Source organism: Gadus macrocephalus, chromosome 13 (genome assembly GCF_031168955.1).
Source record: "Gadus macrocephalus chromosome 13, ASM3116895v1".
In the NCBI taxonomy this organism is placed as follows: domain Eukaryota; kingdom Metazoa; phylum Chordata; class Actinopteri; order Gadiformes; family Gadidae; genus Gadus; species Gadus macrocephalus.
Window position 1 is genome coordinate 17,597,915 of NC_082394.1, and position 25,421 is coordinate 17,623,335.

Consider the following 25,421-nt stretch of genomic DNA (forward strand, 5'->3'; position numbering starts at 1 on the left):
GAGTGTGTGCCTGTGCTTGCGTGTGTGAAATGTAATGCGCGTGCACGATGGCTGGGCGCTGGGCACTGTGGAGGTTAATGAAGGGTTGACTAAAGAAATAACCTTGAGCTACCATACATCAGCCCCGCGAGGCGTGAAGCAGGAAATGAGGACGGTGGCCATAATGAGCTGCTGAGTCAGCCAGATCAATCAGGACTCGCGGCACTATCACAAAAATGGATTTCAATTACTCTGCCAAGGGGACCAATCATCCTCACGAGATGTAATCTGTAGAGCTGTACATCTCACACAGAACAGGGGCGCCTGTATCCCACTTCAGCCCAGTTCAGACCTTTAAAGAGCCAACAAGGTATACGTATACGTGTGTTTGTAAACGATCATAGTTTATCAATAGTTCATCCGATATTCGTGTGGCCATGTTTCTAATGCTGGTTGATCAATAGGTTGAGATATCAGCCATTAGGCAGTGGAAGAACATTCTAGACATTAGATCCTCTCTCTGATTCTTATGCTCGATAAATCACTAAACGCTTTGGATCCTGATTTTGCTCAACGATCAAGTGCTATTTAACCACATACATTGTCACTCAACACTCCCTTGTTATTAAGCAGTCACTCAAGATGCTCGTAGGTGTTTTTATGCTATCATTTGCTCAGCAAAGCCAACATGAAGTGGGCAGTAATGCTAAAAGAATCATTTGACGAAAGGTCTGTGTTGAAGATATGCCTGTATGCCAGTTTCTGCTCACACGGAGTACATGTGAATTATTATATTCTGCAAATTCACTCGAGTGGATCTGTGGGTAACAGTGACGGGTGAAAAGCGTGTGGGCAGGGTGTTATCTCGGCTCATTTACATGTATTCAAATATTAAATCCCTTAATTGCTTGGATATCAAACAAAGGATGTGCAAAAACGTGCACCCCAGGGCTTTCAACACCATTCTGCCGTTGCCCTGCAGTTCCAGCACTTTGGTTTCACAATCAAACGCTAGCACGGGGGATGACACATGAACATGAGTTTAAAATACATGTTAACCCAACCTGCGTACAACAGATGGGACATCTTGCTGTCTTCAGAAAGTTGTTGTAGTTTGTGCTTCAATGTGTGCCGAAAAACAAACAGCAGCAAAATATTAATCAGGCTGAACAACGGTTTGCAGGCATTCGATTTAATTTACGCAGTGTGACCGGCTGTATTGAGTTAGTTGGGACGCCTATTCGTGTTTAATTGTTAGATTAAAATTGTTTGGTTTAGAGCCCCTCTGTTTTAAAAACCCTCCATTGTATAACACTTGGCAAGGGTTTTCACTGCAACAGCTGTTGATAAATAGAGGCACTGGTATTGGGTACATAACTTCGCCAATATCAGACGTTTAAATCGAGCCGGTCTGGGCGGCAACAGTAGACACAAAGTTAGTGAAAGTGAATCCAATAGACGGTGGTGTGTGGGCATATGGTACTGATGAAGGACCTCTGAATCTGTTGGCCTTTCAGCACCAAGGACAGCTACGATAATCTTAGCGCATCCATATTTGTGAATGTTTGTGTCAGTGTGTGCTTATCTGAGTTTATTTACAGTGTCTGTGCGTTTATTTGTGCATGTTTTTATCATTTGTAGGGTATTTGTGTGTGTTTGAGAGAGAGTGCATCCGCATCTCTAAACCTGTTCAATGGTGGAACTCATCCAAACATTTAGTCGGATCACAATTAAGGGGCTAGTGTTTTTCCTCTAATGATGAAACCTTAATAGCTCTCTAAATAGACATACTCAGTGCTTTAATCCCTGTGACCATCCCCATCAGCTTTACTAGTTGTTAATTCTTTCCAATGAAGCCTGTTTCTTAGTATGCATTTGGTTAGCAGAAGCCAGCCCCATGCAGCCCCACTGTTGCCCTTCATCCAGCCTTAGCAGAATCAAAGAGCTTAACACACCAACGCTGCTAAAGCTGTCCCTATGGCCAGGATAATACACATGTATATATATATGGGCTCCCAGTATGGCCAGCCATTGTTAGGCAGTCCAGGGGTTCCAGGTAGTCCCCTGGCGGCCTCAGCCAGACGGTTAGACATGGAGGTCTGAAGCACCGTGGCTTCCTGAATAACACATGTATCAGGGTTAAGGGGAGCGGGAATGACACTCGATGTGTTTCCAATTATCCTTCAATTTGTCAATGCCAGGCCGGTAGACCCCTGGCCATTCATTTGCTAAAAGAAGGAAATAAATGTACAGGGATGGGGAAGTGCAGGGTGTGTGTGTGTGTGTGTGTGGGGGGGGGGGGGCTTGGAAGACATTTTGAGAAGGTCACTGCATTGTGAAAGGCTTCCGTCTCCTATGTGTCAGGGGGGGGGGGGCATGATTTAGGGGCCGAAATGTAATGAAAGAGAAAATGTAATTGATGCCAAAAATTGACATTTTTGGCCGAAAATAATCCTACCAAATCGTATACTGTACAAACATAACTTCACTAAGATACATAGCAAATGTATTTTATTGATTATGTGTTTCTTTGCACCAAAACAAATTCCTTCTGTGTTTAGATATGCGTCTCATAAACCAACGGCGTGTCTGGTAACCATCTGTGAAATGGAAGTGTCTGGATATTGAAAATTTGGAAAAAAAAATTACAATAAAACGGGTCCTGACACCAGAAACCATCGGTAGAAAGGAGAAAGAATTAAACCGGGTCTACCAGGAGATGCTCGCTGTTCCTCTGTACCCGCGGCCCTCAGTGCTTACGCCTTCCCCCCCCCCCCCCCCCCCAAGCGTGTGGCGCGGCGGCCGGCGGGGAAGAAGGCGAGGGGGAGGCGGGCTGGATCGAGGGAGCGGCCATCTTGTTGTCTGTGGTGTGCGTGGTGCTGGTGACGGCGTTCAACGACTGGTCCAAGGAGAAGCAGTTCCGCGGGCTGCAGAGCCGCATCCAGCAGGAGCAAAAGTTCCAGGTGGTCCGAGACGGTCAGGTGGTCCAACTGCCCGTGGCCGACCTGGTGGTGGGCGACATCGCGCAGATCAAATACGGTGAGGAGGCGGGGAAAGGGCTGTGTGTGTGTATGGGTGTGTGTGTGTGTGTGTGTGTGTGTGTGTGTGTGTGTGTGTGTGTGTGTGTGTGTGTGTGTGTGTGTGTGTGTGTGTGTGTGTGTGTGTGTGTGTGTGTGTGTGTGTGTGCGTGTGTGTGTATGTGTTGCTAAACTTGACTTTGTGTGATCCCGGTCGCTCCAACTTAATTTGTTTATACCGTCTACTTTTTTGGTGTTTTTGTTCTGTTTGTCTTGTCTTTTCCTTACTTTAGTATTTAGTTTAGCATTTTAACCTTAGCGTCTATTTTTGTTTGCATTCGTACTTTGTATTTTTTTTGTATGGTGTTTTTCCACTGCTGCTGGGCCATTGCAACAAGCAATTGACTCCTCCGGGGGATTAATAAAGTTGTGTCTGTATCTATCTATCTATCTATCTATCTATCTATCTATCTATCTATCTATCTATCTATCTATCTATCTATCTATCTATCTATCTATCTATCTATCTATCTATCTATCTATCTATCTATCTATCTATCTATCTATCTATCTATCTATCTATCTATCTATCTATCTATCTATCTATCTATCTATCTATCTATCTATCTATCTATCTATCTATCTATCTATCTATCTATCTATCTATCTATCTATCTATCTATCTATCTATCTATCTATCTATCTATCTATCTATCTATCTATCTATCTATCTATCTATCTATCTATCTATCTATCTATCTATCTATCTATCTATCTATCTATCTATCTATCTATCTATCTATCTATCTATCTATCTATCTATCTATCTATCTATCTATCTATCTATCTATCTATCTATCTATCTATCTATCTATCTATCTATCTATCTATCTATCTATCTATCTATCTATCTATCTATCTATCTATCTATCTATCTATCTATCTATCTATCTATCTATCTATCTATCTATCTATCTATCTATCTATCTATCTATCTATCTATCTATCTATCTATCTATCTATCTATCTATCTATCTATCTATCTATCTATCTATCTATCTATCTATCTATCTATCTATCTATCTATCTATCTATCTATCTATCTATCTATCTATCTATCTATCTATCTATCTATCTATCTATCTATCTATCTATCTATCTATCTATCTATCTATCTATCTATCTATCTATCTATCTATCTATCTATCTATCTATCTATCTATCTATCTATCTATCTATCTATCTATCTATCTATCTATCTATCTATCTATCCATCTATCCATCTATCCATCTATCCATCTATCCATCTATCCATCTATCCATCTATCCATCTATCCATCTATCCATCTATCCATCTATCCATCTATCCATCTATCCATCTATCCAACTATCCATCTATCCATCTATCCATCTATCTATCTATCCAGGTGACCTGCTGCCTACTGATGGAATATTGATTCAGGGAAACGATTTGAAAATCGACGAGTCCTCGCTGACAGGAGAGTCGGACCACGTGAAGAAAGACACGGAGCACGACCCCATGCTGCTCTCTGGTACGTGCCTCCGCCCTCTTCCTTGGGTTACGTCAGCCGCGCCCGGCTGTTAAAGAGTGGCCTTAGGGCCAATCATGTTCAGCAGAGTAGGTTTTGTTACAAGCTTTGCGGCTTGAATGATTCTTGCCTCCCTTGTCCAGCCACTGATAATGTGCAGCAAGCAGGTCATTAGCGTGGGTTAACTCTTGACAGGGTAACGCAGGTCTTGAATCACCCTGAACATAAGCTCGCTTATTTCATGGCTGCTTACTAAATAAATCAATAATCAGACACAAATTACCAAAAAAATAAAAAATAAAAAAAGGATTTCAGTGATTTATAAATATTTAGATTGCTTCCGCTCATGATACAGTAAGAACTCCTCTCCATGGCAACTGCCTGCTATACATAGCAGCAGACTGCTATACACAAATAATTATTAATTATATATAAGAGGGCTATTGGATAAAAATATGTCTTAGAAGAGATTTAAAAGATGGAATGGAGTTGGCCGGCCTGATTTCCTCCGGGAGGTTGTTGAAGAGCACCAGGGCCCTGATAGCAGAGGCCCCGTCTGCCTTGGCCCTGAGCCTGGACTACGAAACCGCAAAAAGGCCCCTCCCAGAGGAGTTAAGGCTCCACGGGGGCCTGTACAGGGAGAATATCTGAGATATGAAGATATACTGTAAGTATAAGTATCAGTGATAGGAAATGTGTTTTATTTATTTACTTAGTTTTAGTAGACAGACATTTGAAAATGTTAGTAGCCCACGGACACATTTTATTGGCTAAGTGCAGGAAAGATTCAAACCGCAAACAGAAAACACTGCCAATAAAAATATAAACAGGATGTGAAGGCTGGCATGGATTGGATGTCCTTCCACATTTATTGGATTTTCATTCGATCATCGCTGAACAGTCAGAAGTGCCCTTCCTATGACATAATATTCAGACTGATCAACAACAATCCTCAAAGAAAGACCAAGACAAGGTCGAAAAATATCAAACCATTTAGGTTAGTGATTGAGGATTTTACTTTTCTGTCTCCACAAAACCTGTTCTGCTGTACAGCATGTCACTGTAGGCCTACTACATTGTTTGTATATTTAGCTATTTTGGTTATGTTTCTTTCTGGTCATTTGTTCACAGATTAGCTTTTAAAAGTTATTGTACCTGCAATGTGCGCTACCTGCGGGTTTGAAGCAACAACACTATGCATTCTTATGTAAATATATATATGAATACATACCGTACGTATACGTGACAAATAAAAGCTCTTGAATCATGCTCCTCATGAAGAAAATGTCGATACTATACATTTCTAATTCAGAAGTCAATATACTATAACACTTAGTCATTTTTGACTGTACAAATTATGGATTTCTGTGTCCATCAACCAATATAAATAAGTGTCCAAGAAGAATGCGCTGTAGACAGCGGTCACAATGTATCTGACCTGCTGCGTGGGAAAGAAGCCTATGCGTGGATCTTCCCCCCTGCTGCGTGCGTGCGTGTGGGCGTCAGGGTCGACGCTCTGACTGCAGGCCTTCTTTCTCTACTGGCTCTGAACACCCTGCATTAACGCAGCGTTTCACTGACCCCTGGCCACTCAGAGTGCTTTAACATGAGCGCCCCGCATCCACATTAGAGTCCGGTTGCCAAGGGGACCCGCTCCACCTCCTGGGCTACCGCCACCCCCAATACATATGTTTTTCGAGGTCTGTATTCGGAGGCTGAGTGTGGCCGGGTGTTAGGGTGTTTGCGACTGATTGAGACCCCTGTGTCTCCCCCCCTCCAGGCACCCACGTGATGGAGGGCTCGGGGCGCATGGTGGTGACGGCGGTGGGCGTGAACTCTCAGACTGGGATCATCTTCACCCTGCTGGGGGCGGGGACCGAGGAGGAGGAGCTGAAGGAGAAGAAAGGTGAGGGGCTTCGCGGGGCCGGCTGACGCACGCTGAAACGTTGATCCGTGTGGCTGTGCTCTGCTATATACCCACCGGTACCCAACAGCCTGGGTTAGATACCAATCTGCCATAACTGGTTCTAGAGTGTCTTTAAGCCCGCTGTCACCGGCAAAGGAAAAGGCTTTTATAACAACTAATGTACGTCGGCGCCAACCCATTAAATATGATGCAAAGCGGGTGGCACCTTTTCTTTGCTAGAATGCTAGAAACACAATAGAAAATAGTTATTCCCACTGCTACGGTTTTGAGGATGTGAGTTGTGTGTGTGTGTGTGTGCGTGTGTCTGGGTGCTGTGAGCTCAAGTACATTATTGTCCTTACTCTCTTATCGTTCCAAAATCGCCTAACAGACGAGGATGGACTCCGCAACGCAGGTAGCGTATTCACTTTTCTCCCCCACCCCCATCACAATCCAACCCAACCCAACCCAACCCAACCCAACCCAACCCAACCCAACCCAACCCAACCCAACCAGACCCAACCCAACCCAACCCAACCCAACCCAACCCAACCCAACCCAACCCAACCCAACCAGACCCAACCAGACCCAACCAGACCCAACCCAACCCAACCCAATCAGACCCAACCAGACCCAACCACTAACCCAACCCAACCAGACCCAACCACTAACCCAACCAGACCCAACCACTAACCCAACCAGACCCAACCACTAACCCAACCACTAACCCAACCCAACCAGACCCAACCACTAACCCAACCAGACCCAACCACTAACCCAACCAGACCCAACCCAACCAGACCCAACCACTAACCCAACCAGACCCAACCACTAACCCAACCAGACCCAACCCAACCACTAACCCAACCAGACCCAACCCAACCCAACCCAACCCAACCCAACCCAACCACTAACCAGACCCAACCCAACCACTAACCCAATCAGACCAGACTCAACCACTAACCCAAGCAGACCCAACCCAACCACAACCCAACCCAGCCCAACCCAACCCAGCCCAACCACTACCCTTGATGTGTCCACGTCATAGTCCCCTTTCACAGAGATACCACTATGACTCCACTATCACCATCTGCCTTCCAAAACCAGGGTGGTAACCCAGACCCTCGCCCCGGCCCTCCTCCGTAACACCATGCCCCTTTTTTTAGGGCTGACAGCATCGCCTCATGGTTAAGCAAACCCTTCCACTATTCGGGCTACACCCCGTCTGGTTCGAGCTTCGGCATTTACTGCGACTCTACTGCTTAAAACAACTCAATTGGCCATCGATAAGACGGTTATCTTGGATGGTTGTGCGATTTTAGTCTTGTTCTGTTTGCTTCATTTCAAACCGTGTGGTATTTGGTCAGAACTGGCTAATGCTAGCTGATGTAGTACCGTGTTTCAGTGCTAGCAAGTTTCTCCTTGAGCACCTTGGCATGCTTCATATCGTCTCAAACACCTGGATGACACATTTGATATAGTAGCTACAACTTGCCAATTATTTACAGTTGGCAGATAGCAGTTTAATTACGGGCTGAATTGGTTTACAGGCCGGTCTTGGCTTCTCCAATATGGCAGCGGTGTTGGCTATTGCGGCGTCTATGCTTTAAACTCTCTCTAAGGGTGAAGGATTTTCTTCACCCTTGGTCTAGGATATAGGTTATTTTGTTTATATTGTACAGTATACTGTTGCAGATCAATGTGGGTCTTTGTGTAGTCTCAATCTCAAATCTCAAGGGCAAGGGAGGCATTGGTGCACTGTCCGGTCTCTACTTATTTGAATGGTTTAACATTCATTTTTGAGTCTACCTTTAGATGGATGATAATGTAGCAATCATTATTTACTGATTATAATGGAGGTGATTATTACATTATATAAACCACTTTATTCTAAACGTTTGGTTTGGGCGTAAGGTTTGGTCATGTTACCTCGTTATTTTCCCCGCGGTGTGGCTCAGCCTTTGCATACAGATTTGTCTGCTTTTATCATACCCTGCGTTGATTTCCTCCATGTATACCATGTGTTTGTTCGTCCAATGTTTTCTTGTTTGCCTCACATAAACTCCACATATACTCATTTATAATGCATTGTTAATGAGAAACTGTACGCAGTGTTCTAGAAAATGATTTGATCTTAATCTCCTGTCCTTGTTATAACCATGTTGCTTTTGTTCATTGTTGTGTGCGTGTGTGTGTGCGTGCGTGTATTTGTGTGTGTGCGGTGTGTATTTGTTTGTGTGTGTTTGCGCATGTGTGTGGGTGCGTTTAATATTGTGTGCGTGTGTGTGTGTGTGTGTGTGTGTGTGTGTACGTGTGTGTGTGTGTGTGTGTGCGTGCGTGTGTGTGTGTGTGTGTGTGTGTGTGCCTGTTTAACTCTGCGGGTTTGTGTGTGCGTGTGTGATTGTGTGTGTGCATGCGTGTGTATGACTGTGTGCGTGTGTGTGTGTGTGTGTGTGTGTGTGTGTATGACTGCCTGTGTGTGTTGGCGTTCATCTCTGTGTGGCCTTCATTGTTGCTGGCTAGACCATACGGCCTCACACCCCATCGCCACCATCACTACGGACGGAGCCTCGGCCGGTAATATTGGCAATGCCACCCTAATCAATGGTAGGTCGATTCCCACATCCGTCTGTTCTCTCCGTCTCCTTCGACCCTCCATCCCTCCTTCTGAGTCCCCGTTGTCGGCGCCCCCGTCCCCTGACCCCCTGATTGTGTTGGACTCACTGTGCCCAAAGTCAATGCATTTACAACTCTACCTCGGTTTTACACCGCAGCTTCCTAATGTTGATACCAATCAAAGTGGATGGAGTACAAATGAGGCTTTAAGTTTAAAGGCTGAGGGGAGAGGTATGGGCCGCAAAGATTGGGGATGGTATATTAATTTCAGAATGAAAACATAATAATAGGTATGATTAGTTCTGCCACTTCAAAATGAGAGTGACATACTCCCATTATAGGGATGTTTTCTAGTGTGCTATTTATTGTTTGTTCGTGACGACAATTTAAGATCATTCAGATCTTTCACTCAATTCCTTTTATAAAGGTTAATTTCTATTTTCTACCTTTTCTCCCTCTTAAATTTGACATTCGTGTCCACTATGGGTCCTTTAAAAGCATTCACACTCAAGGCACAGAGGGTGGTGTGTTAGTAACCTTGTAGTGCCATTGTTCACTACCTCTCTTTCCTCTCCTTTCCTCTATCCTTCTCTCCTCTGGCTGTCCTGATCACACATGTTCAAACTTTCCTCTGGCATGTTTGTGTAGCATGTGTCCACGTTTTGTTTGTGTAATGTGTTCCAATACGTGTTTTTTGTGTATCTGTCTTCGTATCGTACTTTGTCGTCTGTCTTAATGGCTTGAAGTGAAAAGCAGTCTGACCATGATCATTATATATGTATATATATATATATATATATATATATATATATATATATATATATGTATTCATAATTGACTTTGATTTACTACGGAAAATTCCACGGTATGTTTACCGGTAAAAATATGAATCATACAAAAGACACATCATACATCTTGCAGAAGCTTAAAATATACTAAACACATTTCTCTTTCAACTTTTTGAACGTTTTACCTTTGTCATACCTTGCCAACTCACCGCTGATGATTACAATACATCTCATGCGATTGTCCTAGGGAAAGTATGTTAAAAGTATACTCCATGTTATTGTGTTTTCGACCTTCACTTTGTGTGTTTACGTCTCTTGTGTCTGTCAACCGTCTGTGGATATTCCCGTGGTTACTGTGTCTGTATGTCTCCATCATAGGTAAAATGCAAGATGGCAATATGGAGATCAACCAAACGAAAGGTAACCAATCGTTACTCTTCTCCCCTGACTCCCCTCGCCCCTCTCCAGACATCTTTGGCCCTCACCTTCTTACACACATACCAGTCTCCACAATAAAGTGTGAAAACCCCCAGTTCGATGCAATTTAAATTGAAAGTGCTTTTGACCAAATGGGCACAGCTGACCATCATTTCTGATGCTTGGTGACTGGCAACGGCGCAAAGGTGGCCAAACCAGAACATGTATAGTGTTCAGTGGAGCGCTCTCTCTGTGAGTTATGGATGTGTCAGGTTAGAGACTCCCACCGTTCACCTTGATCCGCTGTCTGTCTTGGAAATGTTGTCGAAGTCATTTGTGTCGTTGTTTTGGTTGTTGTTGCTGTCATTGTGATGATGTCTCTTGTTCTCTGGCAGCTCATTGTTTTAAATACCACCCCTTTACTTGCAGCAGATCTCTCCCAACAACCATGTCCCATTTTCCTATTGTCTCTCGGTTATACGCCTCTTTCTGGACAGCTTCTGGGCTGGGGTGGGGGAGGGTAGGACCCTTGGGTATTATCCCGAACTTCAAATATATACATAACTGAAAGTTGGTGATTGCTCAAAGACTTATGATTGGGTGGTGATTGGTGAAGGGAAGAGTGGGTCTGAATACACTTCAGTGTGTGTTTGTGTGTGTGCATGCATGTTTGCAAAGCGTGTGTGTGTGCTTTTCTGCGTGTGTGTAAGGCGCGAGTAAACCACGTATGGGTGTTTAAAAAGTCCTATCTCCCCGTATGTGGACTATTTGTGACTACTAATGATCAGTATGCAGCGAAAAAGACGGATGCATCCATCCTTGAAGGTTGCATCTCCTGAACCTGTATTAAGCCTTTAATCCCTTTCCAAAATGTTGCAAGACAGATATCCAACCCAGAAGATGGAGAACAATCTTCATATTAATCCATGTTGCTATCGCTGTCGGCCAGACTTGGATGTGCTTGTCTCTCCAGTCTGACCATCAGTTCTGGAGCTGTGGCCTCACACCCCCTCCCCCCCCCCCCCCTCCTCCCCTCCCTATGTTTCCATCCCTCCGCTGTACCCTAACACCAACACCCTCCTGTGTGTCGCGGTGTCTCCAGTGAAGAAGCAGGACGGGGCGGCGGCCATGGAGATGCAGCCCCTGAAGAGCGCCGAGGGTGGGGAGCCGGACGAGAAGGAGAAGAGGAAGGTGAACGTCTCCAAGAAGGACAAGTCGGTGCTGCAGGGGAAGCTCACCAAGCTGGCTGTCCAGATCGGCAAAGCAGGTGAGAGAAAGAGAAAGAAAAAAGACTGATTACTTTCAATGGCCGGTTGCTGACTGATAACCGGATTGACATTGCTACACACGGTGTGTTTGCAAAGACCGACATTTTTTAATACTGTGTCATGAAGTGCTGAAGTGGGTAATGAAGAGGTGCATTGGTACACTAAACCTACCTTTAGGCACAGCATGTAGTGAAGAGCAGATAATCACAGATCCCTAGAAAGTCCCTTTCTATCAACATGTTACAGTAGGGTTAGGGTTAGGGCTCCACAAATTGACCACCTGTACTATTTGGTTACCTGATTTGTGAGCTGCTGCATAAGTACGGTGAGAGTGTGCCCAAAGCCCTCTTAGTAGATGGTCTCGATCAGTCTTCCAGGTGTTTGTGATACAGTTGTTACAGGATTAGGAATTGAGCTCAGACCACGGCCAAGAGGCTGATGTTAAACACACTTAGATTGCATAGATTACATAGATAGATAGATACACTTAGACATTTTACATCAATATTCGCAAAACCTTGTTCATTCAATAATTGATAATCGTGTGATTCAACCCAGCTATTATATAGGACTAGAGTTTCTCAACTTCGAGTTGTAATTAAACCCCTACCTGTAATGTGGAAACCCCAGTTGATAATGTAAGAAATATCTGAGCGCATAAAAAAATAAGACATTTTGCTTATAATTTTACAACATATAACATTTTGGTTCACCTATTACGCAATAATAGTAATAGAAAATGAGTCAATTTATGGGTTAAAGGTAAAAGTAATGTAACAACAGCTAAGGCAGCAACCTACCTAACTAGTGAAATAAAGCACAGGCTGAGATTGCAGATTGTACATCGGCTACCTGATGTGAGAGTTTAAGATGTTTATTTTATTTTTTTACCAGAAGAATACGTCATTGAGATTAAACATCTATTCAAGTGTCTTGGAAAAAAATAAAACAACTAAAACAGTCGGGAGGGGGGAGGGGGATATCAATATCAGAGCGCATGTGTGCAGTGTGTGTCTGCGCGTGCATGTGTGTGCGACGTGCGTGTGCGGTGTCCTGCGCTGCCTTTGCCTTGAAACGTCTGCGCCAGCGCGCGCGTGTGTGTGTGTATGCGGTGTGTGTGTGTTTGTGTGTGTGTGCGTTTCCGTGTATGTTTGTGCGCATGTGCGTGTGTGTGCGGTGTGTGTGTATGCGGTGTGTATGTGCGTGCGTGCTGTGTATGTGTGCGTTTGCGCATGCTGTGTGTGTGTTTGAACTGCAGGCTGCTTAGCACATGCGCACTGACCAACTTGAGTACCTCGTCCGACAGGCCTGCTATTGCTCTATGCCTTGGCTTTACCTCAATACTTTTACTCTGAATGATCTGATGGCTTCGACCCAACAAATTAACTGGCATAGCGTCCTCCAGTGTACTTTATGAATATCAATCCACCAACCGTATGTATTTGATGTGCAGACAAATACACACGTAGCTTCAGCGCTAGGATTCGTCACCAAATCCATCGTGCTGTTGTAAAAATCATGCTAACCCCTCTCCCTGTTCTCCTGTCTTTCAGGGCTGCTCATGTCATCCATCACTGTCATCATGCTGGTCCTGACTTTTGTCATCGACACCTTCGTGGTGCAGGGGCTGCCTTGGCTCACCGAGTGCACCCCCATCTACATCCAATACTTTGTCAAGTTCTTCATCGTGGGTGTCACCGTGCTGGTGGTGGCGGTGCCTGAGGGCCTGCCCCTGGCTGTCACCATCTCCCTGGCCTACTCTGTCAAGGTACGAGAGGACACGCACGCACATGCACCCCCCCCCCCCCCACACACACATGTGGGCACTGCTGTGCTTCTGCCAGGGAAATCCGCAGCATTCCATTATCTACCAGTGCATGTCCAACACCAGCCTTCACCTTAATTGGCTCTTGTGTATTCTATCCCCTCTTTATGGAGCCCAAGTTTTGAAGTGTCCCGAACTTTACCGTACTATGGTGATAGGTGCTAACCTTGAACAGTGTTTAACCAACATTGTTACTCATAGGCCTAAGAATGAATGGATAAAGGCATGAATAGAAGGATTTTAAATTGAGCTTCGCTATAACGCGTGTCAAAATAACGTAACCTCCTGTGCAATGTCTTTATAGGAAGAACAACAACGAAATAAAATGAACTTGGACATAAAGAAAATGTTTGTAACTGGAAACTGGATTGAAAATGTTTGAGACAAAGGACTTTCCAGTTCAAGTTCTTCATCTATATAAGGACACAATGGTCAAGTCAGTTGTACTTTTGATAATTTTTCTATTTATGTCCAAGCTTTAGTTTAGTTGTGTCGTATTTCCTATGATGCAAGTTGTTCCTGCATTCACTGTAATTAAAGCAAAATAACTATGCACGCTGTTTTTAGGTAAAACAATGTAAAATAATCGGATTCTCGCTGTCATGCAATCATGCGGAGACCGTGTTATAGTGAAGGTTAAGTGTTCATCATTAATTATTAAACATGGTCATTATTTGGAACAATGAACCATGCAGATGTTGGGGGCTGGGAAATGGAGACACAGGCTATTAGACCAACATCTTCACCAGCCCGGCTGAAATCTTACTAGCCCTGTAGTCTTGCTTACAAAGAGAGGATCTGGAAGGACTGGTAATCAGTGCTGAATTATCATGATATACTTCTACATAATAAACTGACTGTAAGAAACTGTTAATTAATAAATATACAACAAATGCCTGACGGTTCCTTAAATTCAACTTGCCCGAAATGTGACGTATCTGGAGAGCTTGACCTCCAGCCCTGTCTCAATGTCACAATACACATGACGTAATCCCCCCCCCCCTCCCTGGACAGAAAATGATGAAGGACAACAACCTGGTGCGGCACCTGGACGCCTGTGAGACCATGGGCAACGCCACGGCCATCTGCTCCGACAAGACGGGCACGCTCACCACCAACCGCATGACGGCCGTGCAGTGCTACATCGCCGACGTGCACCACAAGGTGGTCCCGGACCCCGGGGCGCTGCCGCCCAAGTCCCTGGACGTGCTGATGCACGCCATCTCCATCAACAGCGCCTACACCTCCAAGATCCTGGTAAGAAACCCCCCCCCCCCCCCCCTCTCCCCGACCTCCCCACCATCTCCGACATCTGCATCTTTTTTTTTCGGCACGGCAACCCAGTAAACAGATCATTAAGGAGCGGCAGCACGGCGGCCTCTGTGGATGGAGGGGTAATGTAAGCAGTCGGGTTGAGGGGGGGGGGCAACACGCGCATACATAATCAACCCTAAAGTGCGGCGGCATTTGCATATGAAAGCCACTTGAAGTCCCGGTACTGTATGCTCCACCGGCAGTGGAGAATCTGCAGCCCAACCGAACCGGGGCGTGCCTTCAACACTTTTTATTTATTTATTTTATTTGAAAAAATATATATATGCCCGAAAAAAGTAACACCTCTGTGCCATGAAAAAACATATTCCCAACGTTTGAGTTTGACTTTGAAACTTTCCGCCAGCGCTCATTCCATCGTGATTGGATGTTCCCTCCGAGTGAAGCTCTTTGAGTTAATGCTTACGTAATATCCTAGTGCCGCTCTTTGGCTTCTCTGTGGAGAATGCGTGGCAGTGTGTGATACTGAGTGAGCTGACTGGTCTTCCTACGTCTGGGCCCTGGCAGGCTGACCTCCCTTTGGTCGCGGTATCCACTCGGTCCACTTGACGTCACATTAAGGACTCTTGTCTTCTGCCGGCCTGATATGATAGTCACAGCCTACTAGACTGAGGTTCAATCTGTTCTTTTCCGAGTGCTGCGAGTAATCCTTTGTATGCATGATGGTATGACAGGTAGGAAAGGAGGTAGGCAGAGGTAGGTACACACACACACACACACACACACACTTGCATACACCCACACATAGCACAAACACACACCAACACGTATACAAACACATGCACACACACGCCCACAGACACACACAAACGCACACACACAAACACACACACACACACACACCCACAAGCGTGCTCGCATACAAACTAACACACACACAAACACACACACACACAAACACACACACACACACACGCACAAACAAGGTGTTTGAATAGGAGCAATACCACCCCCCCCCCCCCTGGACTGATCAGGCATAATCATTTACATACTTACAGCGGCGTGCACGCACCATCTGGCTGTGTGGCGGTCTGTCACTTCTGCTGTAAACCAACGCTGGGTCGCTTCATGGATGGTTGACCAGCTGACACACTCCTGTATGGAGCGTCGGGTATGAGTGGGGTGGGCAGGACATCTGCAGGAGAACAGGATCACACTGTTGACCCCCTAAGCCTCAAGGCAGGTTCAAACTCAGAGTGAACAACAACAGCAACAACAACCGCGAGAACTGTTTGTCCCGAGAGACCACAACCAATGGGCTCGTCCTCTCATTTGGTACATCGCACACAATGAGACGTCTGCGCAACATACAAACACACGTAGGGTTTGCATCACAGACAGATGAAGGAGCTGTTCTTTAAATACTTTTTATAATGCGCCATAATCTGCTTAGGTATACCTTAAGGGGTATATGAAACTTTAAGACTTTGAATTAACCCCAGGTGCCAAATATGGTGGGATTTGCTGTTTATTCTTGCCTTGGCAGAAACTTTACCCACGGTACAGTGTGTACACCCTTCAGGTGGGATACTCTGGATGCCATAAGTCAGCTGACAGCAGCATCTGAGGGCTCATATGTTTTCCATAGCACGTAGTTAATATACAGAGCTTAAGCTACATAGGCAGTTTTTCTTCTCTTCGTCATGCGTTGACATGCTACCATCAGCCCGAAGAGGAGATGGATTTAGACATCTCCATCTCGATATTCCCAGGCACACACACACACACACACACACACGCGCACGCACGCACGCACGCACGCATGCACACACACACACACACACACACACACACACACACACACACACACACACACACACACACACACACACACACACACACACACACGTGCATGCTTTAACACATGGGCAGAGAGCTCCAGAAGGACATAAATGTGACAATGCCCAAATGTGTTGTGTTGTGAATATTGCCTTCGTTGAGCGATCTGATGCAAACACTTTGGCCACCTTGTCACAGCAAGGAGTGAAAAACATACTGTTCGTTTCCCAACTTTACTTCCCAGCAGTAAATCATGTGAACACAGAACACTGCTCGAGTGAAATTGCCACATAGTTGCTGAACCGGGTAAAGCAGAATGCACCTTGGGGCTTGCTGGTGGATTAAAAGGTATTTTAATCCCTTTCTAATCCCTTCATTTATAAAATAGGCTACCTTAATGCTCCAAAGAAAATCAGGCCGGTGGGAAGGTTTGAATTTGCCTTTTAACTTGGACCCCCAAGTAAAGTAAAGTCTGATGTCGGGCTTCAAGCCTCAAGCCAAACGTTGAGAATCTATAAATTCCCCTCCTATCTTAATACCTTGGTCAGTTATCTTCAGATTTCAGATACACACGTTCATCACATGAACTATTCTCATGTGTCTGCTTTGGCTGTGGGATCCTCTTTGGACTGGGGAAGTGGGGGGTGGGGGGGGGGGGGGGGGGGGGCATTTGGGCGTGTCTTTCCTGAAAGGGACATCCATGTGTACTGTCTGGGAGACTTCTCTTACCGTTTCTTACTGTCTCTTTCCCTCTTACTTTCAGTCATTTTTAATTATCTTTTATTGATTGTCCCTTTAATGTGATTTCTTCCTTTGTAAAGCCCTATAAATGGCCATGTGATGAATGGTGAGCTATAAATAAACCTGCGCTGAGGCACGCACATTTATATTGGGATCTTTAAATTTGCAGATAAACACAAATATATCGTATGCTGGAATTCATAAAACCCTGACATTTTGCCTGCCCTTCTCTTGTCTTACGTGGCCTGCTGAATAAGCTATGAGTGTGTGAATGCAAAAAGGAGAATAAATGTTTGGGGGAGCAGCCCCGGTCCCACCCACCTTAACAACGCCTCCTAAGCCTGTGGCTGTGGGTCGCCACGGGCTGTGGGAGAGCTGGAGCGGCCAGTTAGGCTTTGATGCCCTCCGCTTAGTTTCCCTGCAGCCAATTTCTCCGCATCGCCATTGCGCATCGGTGCAGTTATGGCTCCCTCTGTTAGCCGATACACACTGCATCATAGTACAGGATAAACACACACATACACACGCTCAAATACTCGTATACACACGGACACAGAACGATCTCGAATACACAAATATGTCAAAGTTTTACCAAAAAGGACAATCGCTTTTAGGACGCAAAACAAAGCAGCGTGACACGAAGAAAGGATTGATTTAATCCGTGCTCGCACACTAATTGGTTTCTATTTATTACGCTGTTGAGGTAGACCAGAGTCTGTGAGTCAGGCTATTACATAATTGCTTTTGCTCTTTTTGCTTTCTGTCATCTGGTTCTTATGTGCTTATTTGCACTTAGTCCCACAACAAACACATAGCGTCTTGGACATCTCCAGAATACCAAAGAGTTCAACCATTCACTGTCCCTGTTAAAGGAGGGAAATAAAGGGAGGGACAGATAGCCATGGCAGGAGAGAGAGACATCTAGAGCAAAGATTTTATTATATTACATAATATAATACATAATATAGTCAAACATAACACAAATATGCTGTAACACAACAGAACCTACACAACACACTCGAACATTGTATCCCCATATGCATCCATTTTTCTCCAGTTCAAACGTCGACCCCATTGCCCCCTGCCTCTACCTGCACCTGCTGACAGACTTCATAGAGACGCTGAGATGGCAGAGAGACAGAGTGAGGAAGCATCGTAATGTGTTTGGTGCTGCATTCCTCCACTCCACTTAATGGTGCTGATCATAAATGTTCTATTGGCCATGTCTTGAACGTGTGTGTGTGCTTGCGCGCCCGTGTGTACATTATTGTGTGTGTGTGTGTGTGTGTGTGTTTGTTTGCGCACCAGTGTGTACGTGTTTTTTGTGTGTGTGCATGTGTGTTTGTGTATGTGTGTGTGTTTGTTTGTGTGTATACTCTATGTGCGTATTTGTGTGTGTGTGTGAGTTAATTTGTGTGTCTACATGTATGTGTGTGTATGTGTGTGTATTGTATTAGTGTGTGTGTGTGTGTGTGTAATAATGTAGGCCTTGGAATATAAAGGAAAATATGTGCAGCCATGAGAGCAGCATCCCTTTTGGCAGTAGCACAAACAGCTTATGGAGGCTAAATAACTTAAATTGCGTCCTTGGATCCATTGATGCATGCATCTCTTTGATGGACTTGTTCAGGCAACTATGAGAAGGCCATATTGAAGTCTGTGAAATATAAGACAAACAGGATCAGGGATTAACGGACAAAGGGGAGTAAAAGATGAAAGAGAGAGAGAGAGAAAATACAAGAGAGAATAAATGAAGGGGAAGGGGCCAGTAGAGGGATTCAAGGAAGAAAAGGGCCCTAGAAAATAGCGAGAATACAAGCTGGAAGAGGGAAAACAGAAAACAAGAAAGATGAAGAAGTGGGAGGAAGCATGCCTGCGTGACAAGTCTCCTCACCATATTATTGTCCTGCAGCCAGCCTCCAGGCGCTAGCCATGTGGAGCACACCCCTCACCCCCCATGCAGAGATGGATAGAGAAGGGTGGAGGAGTTGGAGGAGGAGGAGGAGGAGGTGGGGGGGAGGAAGAGAAGGAGGAGGGGGGGGGGGGGGGGGTGGAGGGACACTGGGCAAGGGATCAGGAGGAAATGAGAAATAAGAAAAGAGTCTGAGAGCAAGGGAAATGGAAGGGAGCAAAAGTGACAAAAAAGGGATGAACTGTGCAGATATTAGAATATGGTAAATGAGGTCCAGGGTCTTTAGGAAGGAAAAGAGCACACGGGGGAAAGACCAAGATAAGGAGAAAGAGAAGCAGCCTATAGTATAGACCCTGGAGAGAGTGAGTTGGACGAGGAGGGTATGGGGGTATAAAGAAGTGAATAGAGATTCCAGGAAGGGATGGATTAAGGAGAGACGCAGGGGCGGGAGGAAGTGGGCTTGCCAGCCCTGCCTTTGGCATATGCCCTCCCCGGTAGGAGCACCCAAGCCCCAGGGAGAGGACACCTGGTCACCAGCGGCACAACCACTCTCTGTATGGCCGGCCCGTGCCAAGCCAACTGGGCCTCGCTTCACAGTCTGGGCCGCATGCTAGCTTGTAGGAAACCACTTCAAAGCTGACCTCATGGGCACTCTGGCAGTTTAAAAAGCCTTAGTTTGTGTTCAGTCTTCATTTAATCTTTGTATCTACTCTTGCTTGTTCTTTGGGAGTCTTAATTCCCTTCATCACACATTTCTTTCATGCCTTGGTAATTATTGTGTCTTTTATTTGCGTGTTTCTGATTATGAATTAAATGCTAAGAGCTAAGGAGATGTCTTAATTTAGTCTAGCATGTCACTCGTTAAATGTCTAATATTTTCTATTTATGATTCTACCTTGTGGAATGATTGCCTGGTTCTGTGTTCTGTGTGTTCAGTTTTTTAAACCCTTATTCTGACAACCAGTCTACTACTCCTCTTAAAGAATTGAATCCTAGTGATTAATAAGGAGGATACGAAAACGCAGAATATAAATAATAAAGTTTTATGAATATTTTCTTCATTATTTTTGTAACTACATTCTCTAAGTTGGGGGGGGGGGGGGGTTGACTTTGGGGAAAATTCATTCTAGTTCTTCATAACTAGAAGTGGTATGCCGCTCAAATCTTTGTGTTTCTATCATGTTGATCAGTTTATCTATATACTTTTCAGTGCCAAATAACAAACCATGCTGACTATATTGTCAGCCTCATTGCCTACTTAATTAACAGAAGATTTTCTTTTTAATTACTGTAATTATCATTTAGTAAAGAATGGGGATAAATTGGATTCACTAAAACAAGATCACTTTAATATTTATTTTTTGGTAAATCTGTATCTGTGACGCACAGCTGAAGGCCAATTATGTCTAATTTCTTGGATACATGGACCAGTGTTTTGTGCTTTGTCTTGCTTGGATTCTATGTGCAACCAAAGTGAAACATATGTAATTTGTGGCAGGAAATGTATAAATTCATAAATAGGTTGCATATTTGTGGGTAAATGTTAAATATTATTAAATTATTCATTTTGAATTATTCATTTTATTTTATCTTATTATAGAAAATCGTCATTCTTACGTTTCTCGCCCTTCCATTTTGGGCTAATCCGCACACTTTTCGGAATTTAATAGTTCTTATTTTTACCACACATTCATTTAACCTTCAGATTGTCGTAAGCAATATATTTCGATGAAAATGCTAATTTACAAGTTTTTCTTGTTAAATGTCAGGCAGAGCTGTCGTCTTTTCATGCCAAGGCCTGTGTGTGTGTGTGTGTGTGTGTGTGTGTGTGTGTGTGTGTGTGTGTGTGTGTGTGTGTGTGACACTGCCAGTTTGCGTGCTATGCTGTCTGTCTGTGGGTTGCTGCCACATCGCTGCATATCATGTATAACAAGGCTTGTTCACTGAAGAACATACAAAATGTAAAAATATGAATGCTGTAAGGCTAAGGGGATATTCTTCTTGAGGGTTAGTCAATGTGGATATAGATCAGCTCAATGGCTTAAAGACGGTAATTACACAATTCTTCCCATTACATCCTTTCAGTTATGTAATTCTCATTATTCATAATAATAATAACAAGCTAAAGTTATTACTCATAATTATCTATACACAATCCACTATTATGTGGTTATAATGAAACAGAGGCTTGAGGATAGGAGATTGTTAGATTCCCAAGGAACCAAGAAGGGTTTTCTTGATGGTTGCTAATAGCCTCTTATTTTACTGAAATGTCAAACGTTCGTATGAGAGTCAGCGAATAGGTGTGTGGAATATAAATGGAGAATAGCTTATTGATCGGAAAGGGGGATAAAGGCAAGGAAAGATAAATTATTTATAAAACACAAAATGATGACTATGAAAACATATGTATAAATAAAGAGAGAAGGGGAGTGACAGAGAGCTAAGGGAAGAGACAGAGAGAGATACAGAGAAAGAGAAGGAAGGAGAGAGAGATAGATAGCCAGAGAGGGTGAGAGATTGAGAGAGAGTGAGAAAAGGAAGAGAGAGACTGAGAGAGGAAGACCAAACAACAAAGAAAATCCTCTCTCACTCTCTTTGCCACCCCAGCAAAGTATCACCATGGCAACGCTGGGTGATTTACCACTATCTGGTCACATGCAGACTGGTGCACATTCACACTTGCATATGTGGCACATGCACATACAAACATCGCACCATCGCACCAAGTTTGATGTATAACATGAGGCACACAGAAACAAAAATACTGCATTATATACAAAACCATAGCATGCATAATGAACAGGCTACAGCAACCTCAACATAATGAAATCAACTAGAAACAGGATTGTTTCCCTTCTGAAATCTGGCAATTCTTTTTCTTTTTAAGACTATACATCGTGAAGCAACACATATTTCATACTTATGAAACATTAGAAGGAGGTGGCTACATGTTTTTCGTCTAATGAAATGTCAAAAAATACTTAAGTGGATTTCCTTGACAATACAAAAAGAACAGTGAAATGTCTTCAATCCATTTCATCCTCCGACTTCCCACACACAGTCACCCCTTCACCTGCTAGCTGCTTAATTATCTCTGGCTGCTATTTCTGTCCTACTGCAGAACACCACACACTGGCAATAGAATAGCACAGTTCAAGCATGGTATTTGGCCTTGAATGCAATTGTACATTAAATGACCTTTTACTTGAAAAAGCTACAGTTGAATAACTAACCAGGAAATAAGAGTAAGAAAAAACTAAACAAGCCATACTCAACAAAAGAAAATCAGTTTTTTCTCTCTCTCTCTTTGCACGCCTCTGTCCTCTCCTACACTGTCCCTTATCCCTCTCATCTCTCTCCCTCCCCCACCCCCTCCTCCCACAGCCTCCGGACATCGAGGGGGGTCTTCCAAAGCAGGTGGGCAACAAGACAGAGTGTGGCCTGCTTGGATTGGTCCTGGACCTGAAGCGGGACTACCAGCCAATCAGGAAGCAGATGCCCGAGGAGCTGCTGTACAAGGTTTACACCTTCAACTCGGCCAGGAAGTCCATGAGCACCGTGGTGAAGCAGCCCGACGGCAGCTACCGCATGTACAGCAAGGGGGCGTCGGAGATCATGCTCAAGAAGTGAGTGGTCACTGTGGTCCTCAGATTCATTAGGTTAAATGTACCATTGTTATTGTTACTCTTATTATTAGAAACCATTACCCATACCCTAACGTAATACCATACCTAAAGTCACCCAAGTATAACTCAGACGATTCCATATAGAAAAATAAAAAGGGGAGTATCTTCATTGCCTATGACGTTTTTTTAATATATTTTTATATTTGTATTAATATTTAACATGTAGATATTAAATAGTCTCTATGTATGTAGATCAACTGAATACATACTAATCGACATAATTAATAAATCTGATATGGAATCATATCTAAACCGGGTGAGTGTGATACTTTGTGTGAAACATGTGTTGATCTGAGTGCGTGCTCCGCCCTGCGCCAGGTGTAACCGCATCCTGAACGAGGTGGGCGAGCCGCGCGTCTTTCGGCCGCGGGACCGCGACGAGATGGTGAAGAAGGTGATCGAGCCCATGGCGTGTGAGGGCCTGAGGACCATCTGCGTGGCGTACCGGGACTTCCCCGCCTCGCCGGAGCCCCTGTGGGACGAGGAGGACCTCATCCTCAATGACCTCATCGCCGTCAGCGTGGTGGGGATAGAGGATCCCGTCCGGCCAGAGGTAGGACATGTTAGCCTGGTGATAACATGTTAGCCTGGTGAGACCGCTCATAAGAGGTAGGAACATGTTAGCCTGATGAGACCGCTCATAAGAGGTAGGAACATGTTAGCCTGATGAGACCTCCCATAAGAGGTAGGAACATGTTAGCCTGATGAGACCGCTCATAAGAGATAGGAACATGTTAGCCTGATGAGACCTCCCATAAGAGGTAGGAACATGTTAGCCTTGTGAGACCGCTCATAAGAGGTAGGAACATGTTAGCCTTGTGTGACCGCTCATAAGAGGTAGGAACATGTTAGCCTTGTGAGACCGCTCATAAGAGGTAGGAACATGTTAGCCTTGTGTGACCTCCCATAAGAGGTAGGAACATGTTAGCCTGATGAGACCGCTCATAAGAGATAGGAACATGTTAGCCTTGTGTGACCGCCCATAAGAGGTAGGAACATGTTAGCCTTGTGTGACCGCCCTTAAGAGGTAGGAACATGTTAGCCTTGTGTGACCGCCCTTAAGAGGTAGAAACATGTTAGCCTTGTGTGACCGCCCATAAGAGGTAGGAACATGTTAGCCTTGTGTGACCGCCCATAAGAGGTAGGAACATGTTAGCCTTGTGTGACCGCCCATAAGAGGTAGGAACATGTTAGCCTTGTGTGACCGCCCATAAGAGGTAGGAACATGTTAGCCTTGTGTGACCGCCCATAAGAGGTAGGAACATGTTAGCCTTGTGTGACCTCCCATAAGAGGTAGAAACATGTTAGCCTGATGAGACCGCCCATAAGAGGTAGGAACATGTTAGCCTTGTGTGACCGCCCATAAGAGGTAGGAACATGTTAGCCTTGTGTGACCGCCCATAAGAGGTAGGAACATGTTAGCCTTGTGTGACCGCCCATAAGAGGTAGGAACATGTTAGCCTTGTGTGACCGCCCATAAGAGGTAGAAACATGTTAGCCTGATGAGACCGCTCATAAGAGGTAGGAACATGTTAGCCTTGTGTGACCGCCCATAAGAGGTAGGAACATGTTAGCCTTGTGTGACCGCCCATAAGAGGTAGGAACATGTTAGCCTTGTGTGACCGCCCATAAGAGGTAGAAACATGTTAGCCTGATGAGACCGCCCATAAGAGGTAGGAACATGTTAGCCGATAAGAGGTAGGAACATGTAAGCCTGATGAGACCACTCATAAGTTTACATGTTAGCCTTGGCCCTTTGGCCTTGGCGGGTTAAGGGATTTTCACATATGGGCACAGCCTCACATCGTTCAGGAGACTCCAGCCAATAGATGAAATAACTCAAAAAATATGTATTAATTTGTTGCTCTTGCCAAGCAAAGCGACAAAGAAAATATTTATATAATAAATTAAGTCTAATTCCATTGCATACCAGCTGTAGAAACATATACAAGTCACATTCAATTGTTTACCAGAGGTAGGAACATGTTAACTAAACCACTTGGATAACCATATACGTACTGTATATGGTATAGATAGGATATATTGCAAATCAGCAACACATTAGTACACAAAGGCATAATAGCTGGAATATATATGAATTTGGTTGATTGCATATTGAAATAATTTGAAAATAAATGTATTTTTATTGATATATTTTTATTTTTGGTAAATGATGTTATTAATCCATTAGTATGTTATAATGGAGGTGGTGGGCAGTGCAACTGACAGTATAATTTTACTAATTATCAAGCAATTTAAAACAATTCATTTATTTTCAATGCCTATTTTTATTTGCCTATATAAAGATTGGTTGAAGGTTCACAATAACAATCAATGACATCTTCAACCACATGATATATTTCCTTCAGGCGCAAGAACTTGAGTCATTGTGCAAAACAACACAAACAAATGAAAATATTGTTTTATAACGAGCCATGACAAGTCCTTTATGTCAAAAACATCCAAAGCTCAGGATCGATACACCAGTGGAGCGCTCTGTGGGTGTTTGTCAGCATCGGAGGACAGGTTTATTTCCACAAACACAACTCCCAATGACACTAAATATGAGCCCTAAACACAGAGTGTGGGCATCTTACACGCC

At 44.2% G+C, this 25,421-nt stretch overlaps 1 protein-coding gene across 6 annotated transcripts in view; it reads left to right on the top strand.

Moving 5' to 3' along the window:
* LOC132470750 (plasma membrane calcium-transporting ATPase 2-like) overlaps positions 1-23,420 on the top strand; it is a 72,813-nt gene extending 49,393 nt beyond the window's left edge. For 2 of the 6 annotated variants that reach the window (XM_060069590.1, XM_060069588.1), the window contains 11 exons: positions 2,767-3,018; positions 4,424-4,549; positions 6,327-6,452; positions 6,844-6,867; positions 8,976-9,059; positions 10,235-10,276; positions 11,376-11,540; positions 13,095-13,309; positions 14,381-14,623; positions 22,518-22,759; positions 23,138-23,420. In XM_060069590.1, the coding sequence (XP_059925573.1) occupies positions 2,767-3,018; positions 4,424-4,549; positions 6,327-6,452; positions 6,844-6,867; positions 8,976-9,059; positions 10,235-10,276; positions 11,376-11,540; positions 13,095-13,309; positions 14,381-14,623; positions 22,518-22,759; positions 23,138-23,405 (1,787 nt within the window). In that variant the 3' untranslated portion in view covers positions 23,406-23,420. The remainder of the gene's footprint in view (positions 1-2,766; positions 3,019-4,423; positions 4,550-6,326; positions 6,453-6,843; positions 6,868-8,975; positions 9,060-10,234; positions 10,277-11,375; positions 11,541-13,094; positions 13,310-14,380; positions 14,624-22,517; positions 22,760-23,137) is intronic. The other 4 variants (XM_060069591.1, XM_060069592.1, XM_060069593.1 and 1 more) reach the window with 4 other exon arrangements.
* The last annotated feature ends 2,001 nt before the right edge of the window (positions 23,421-25,421 follow it).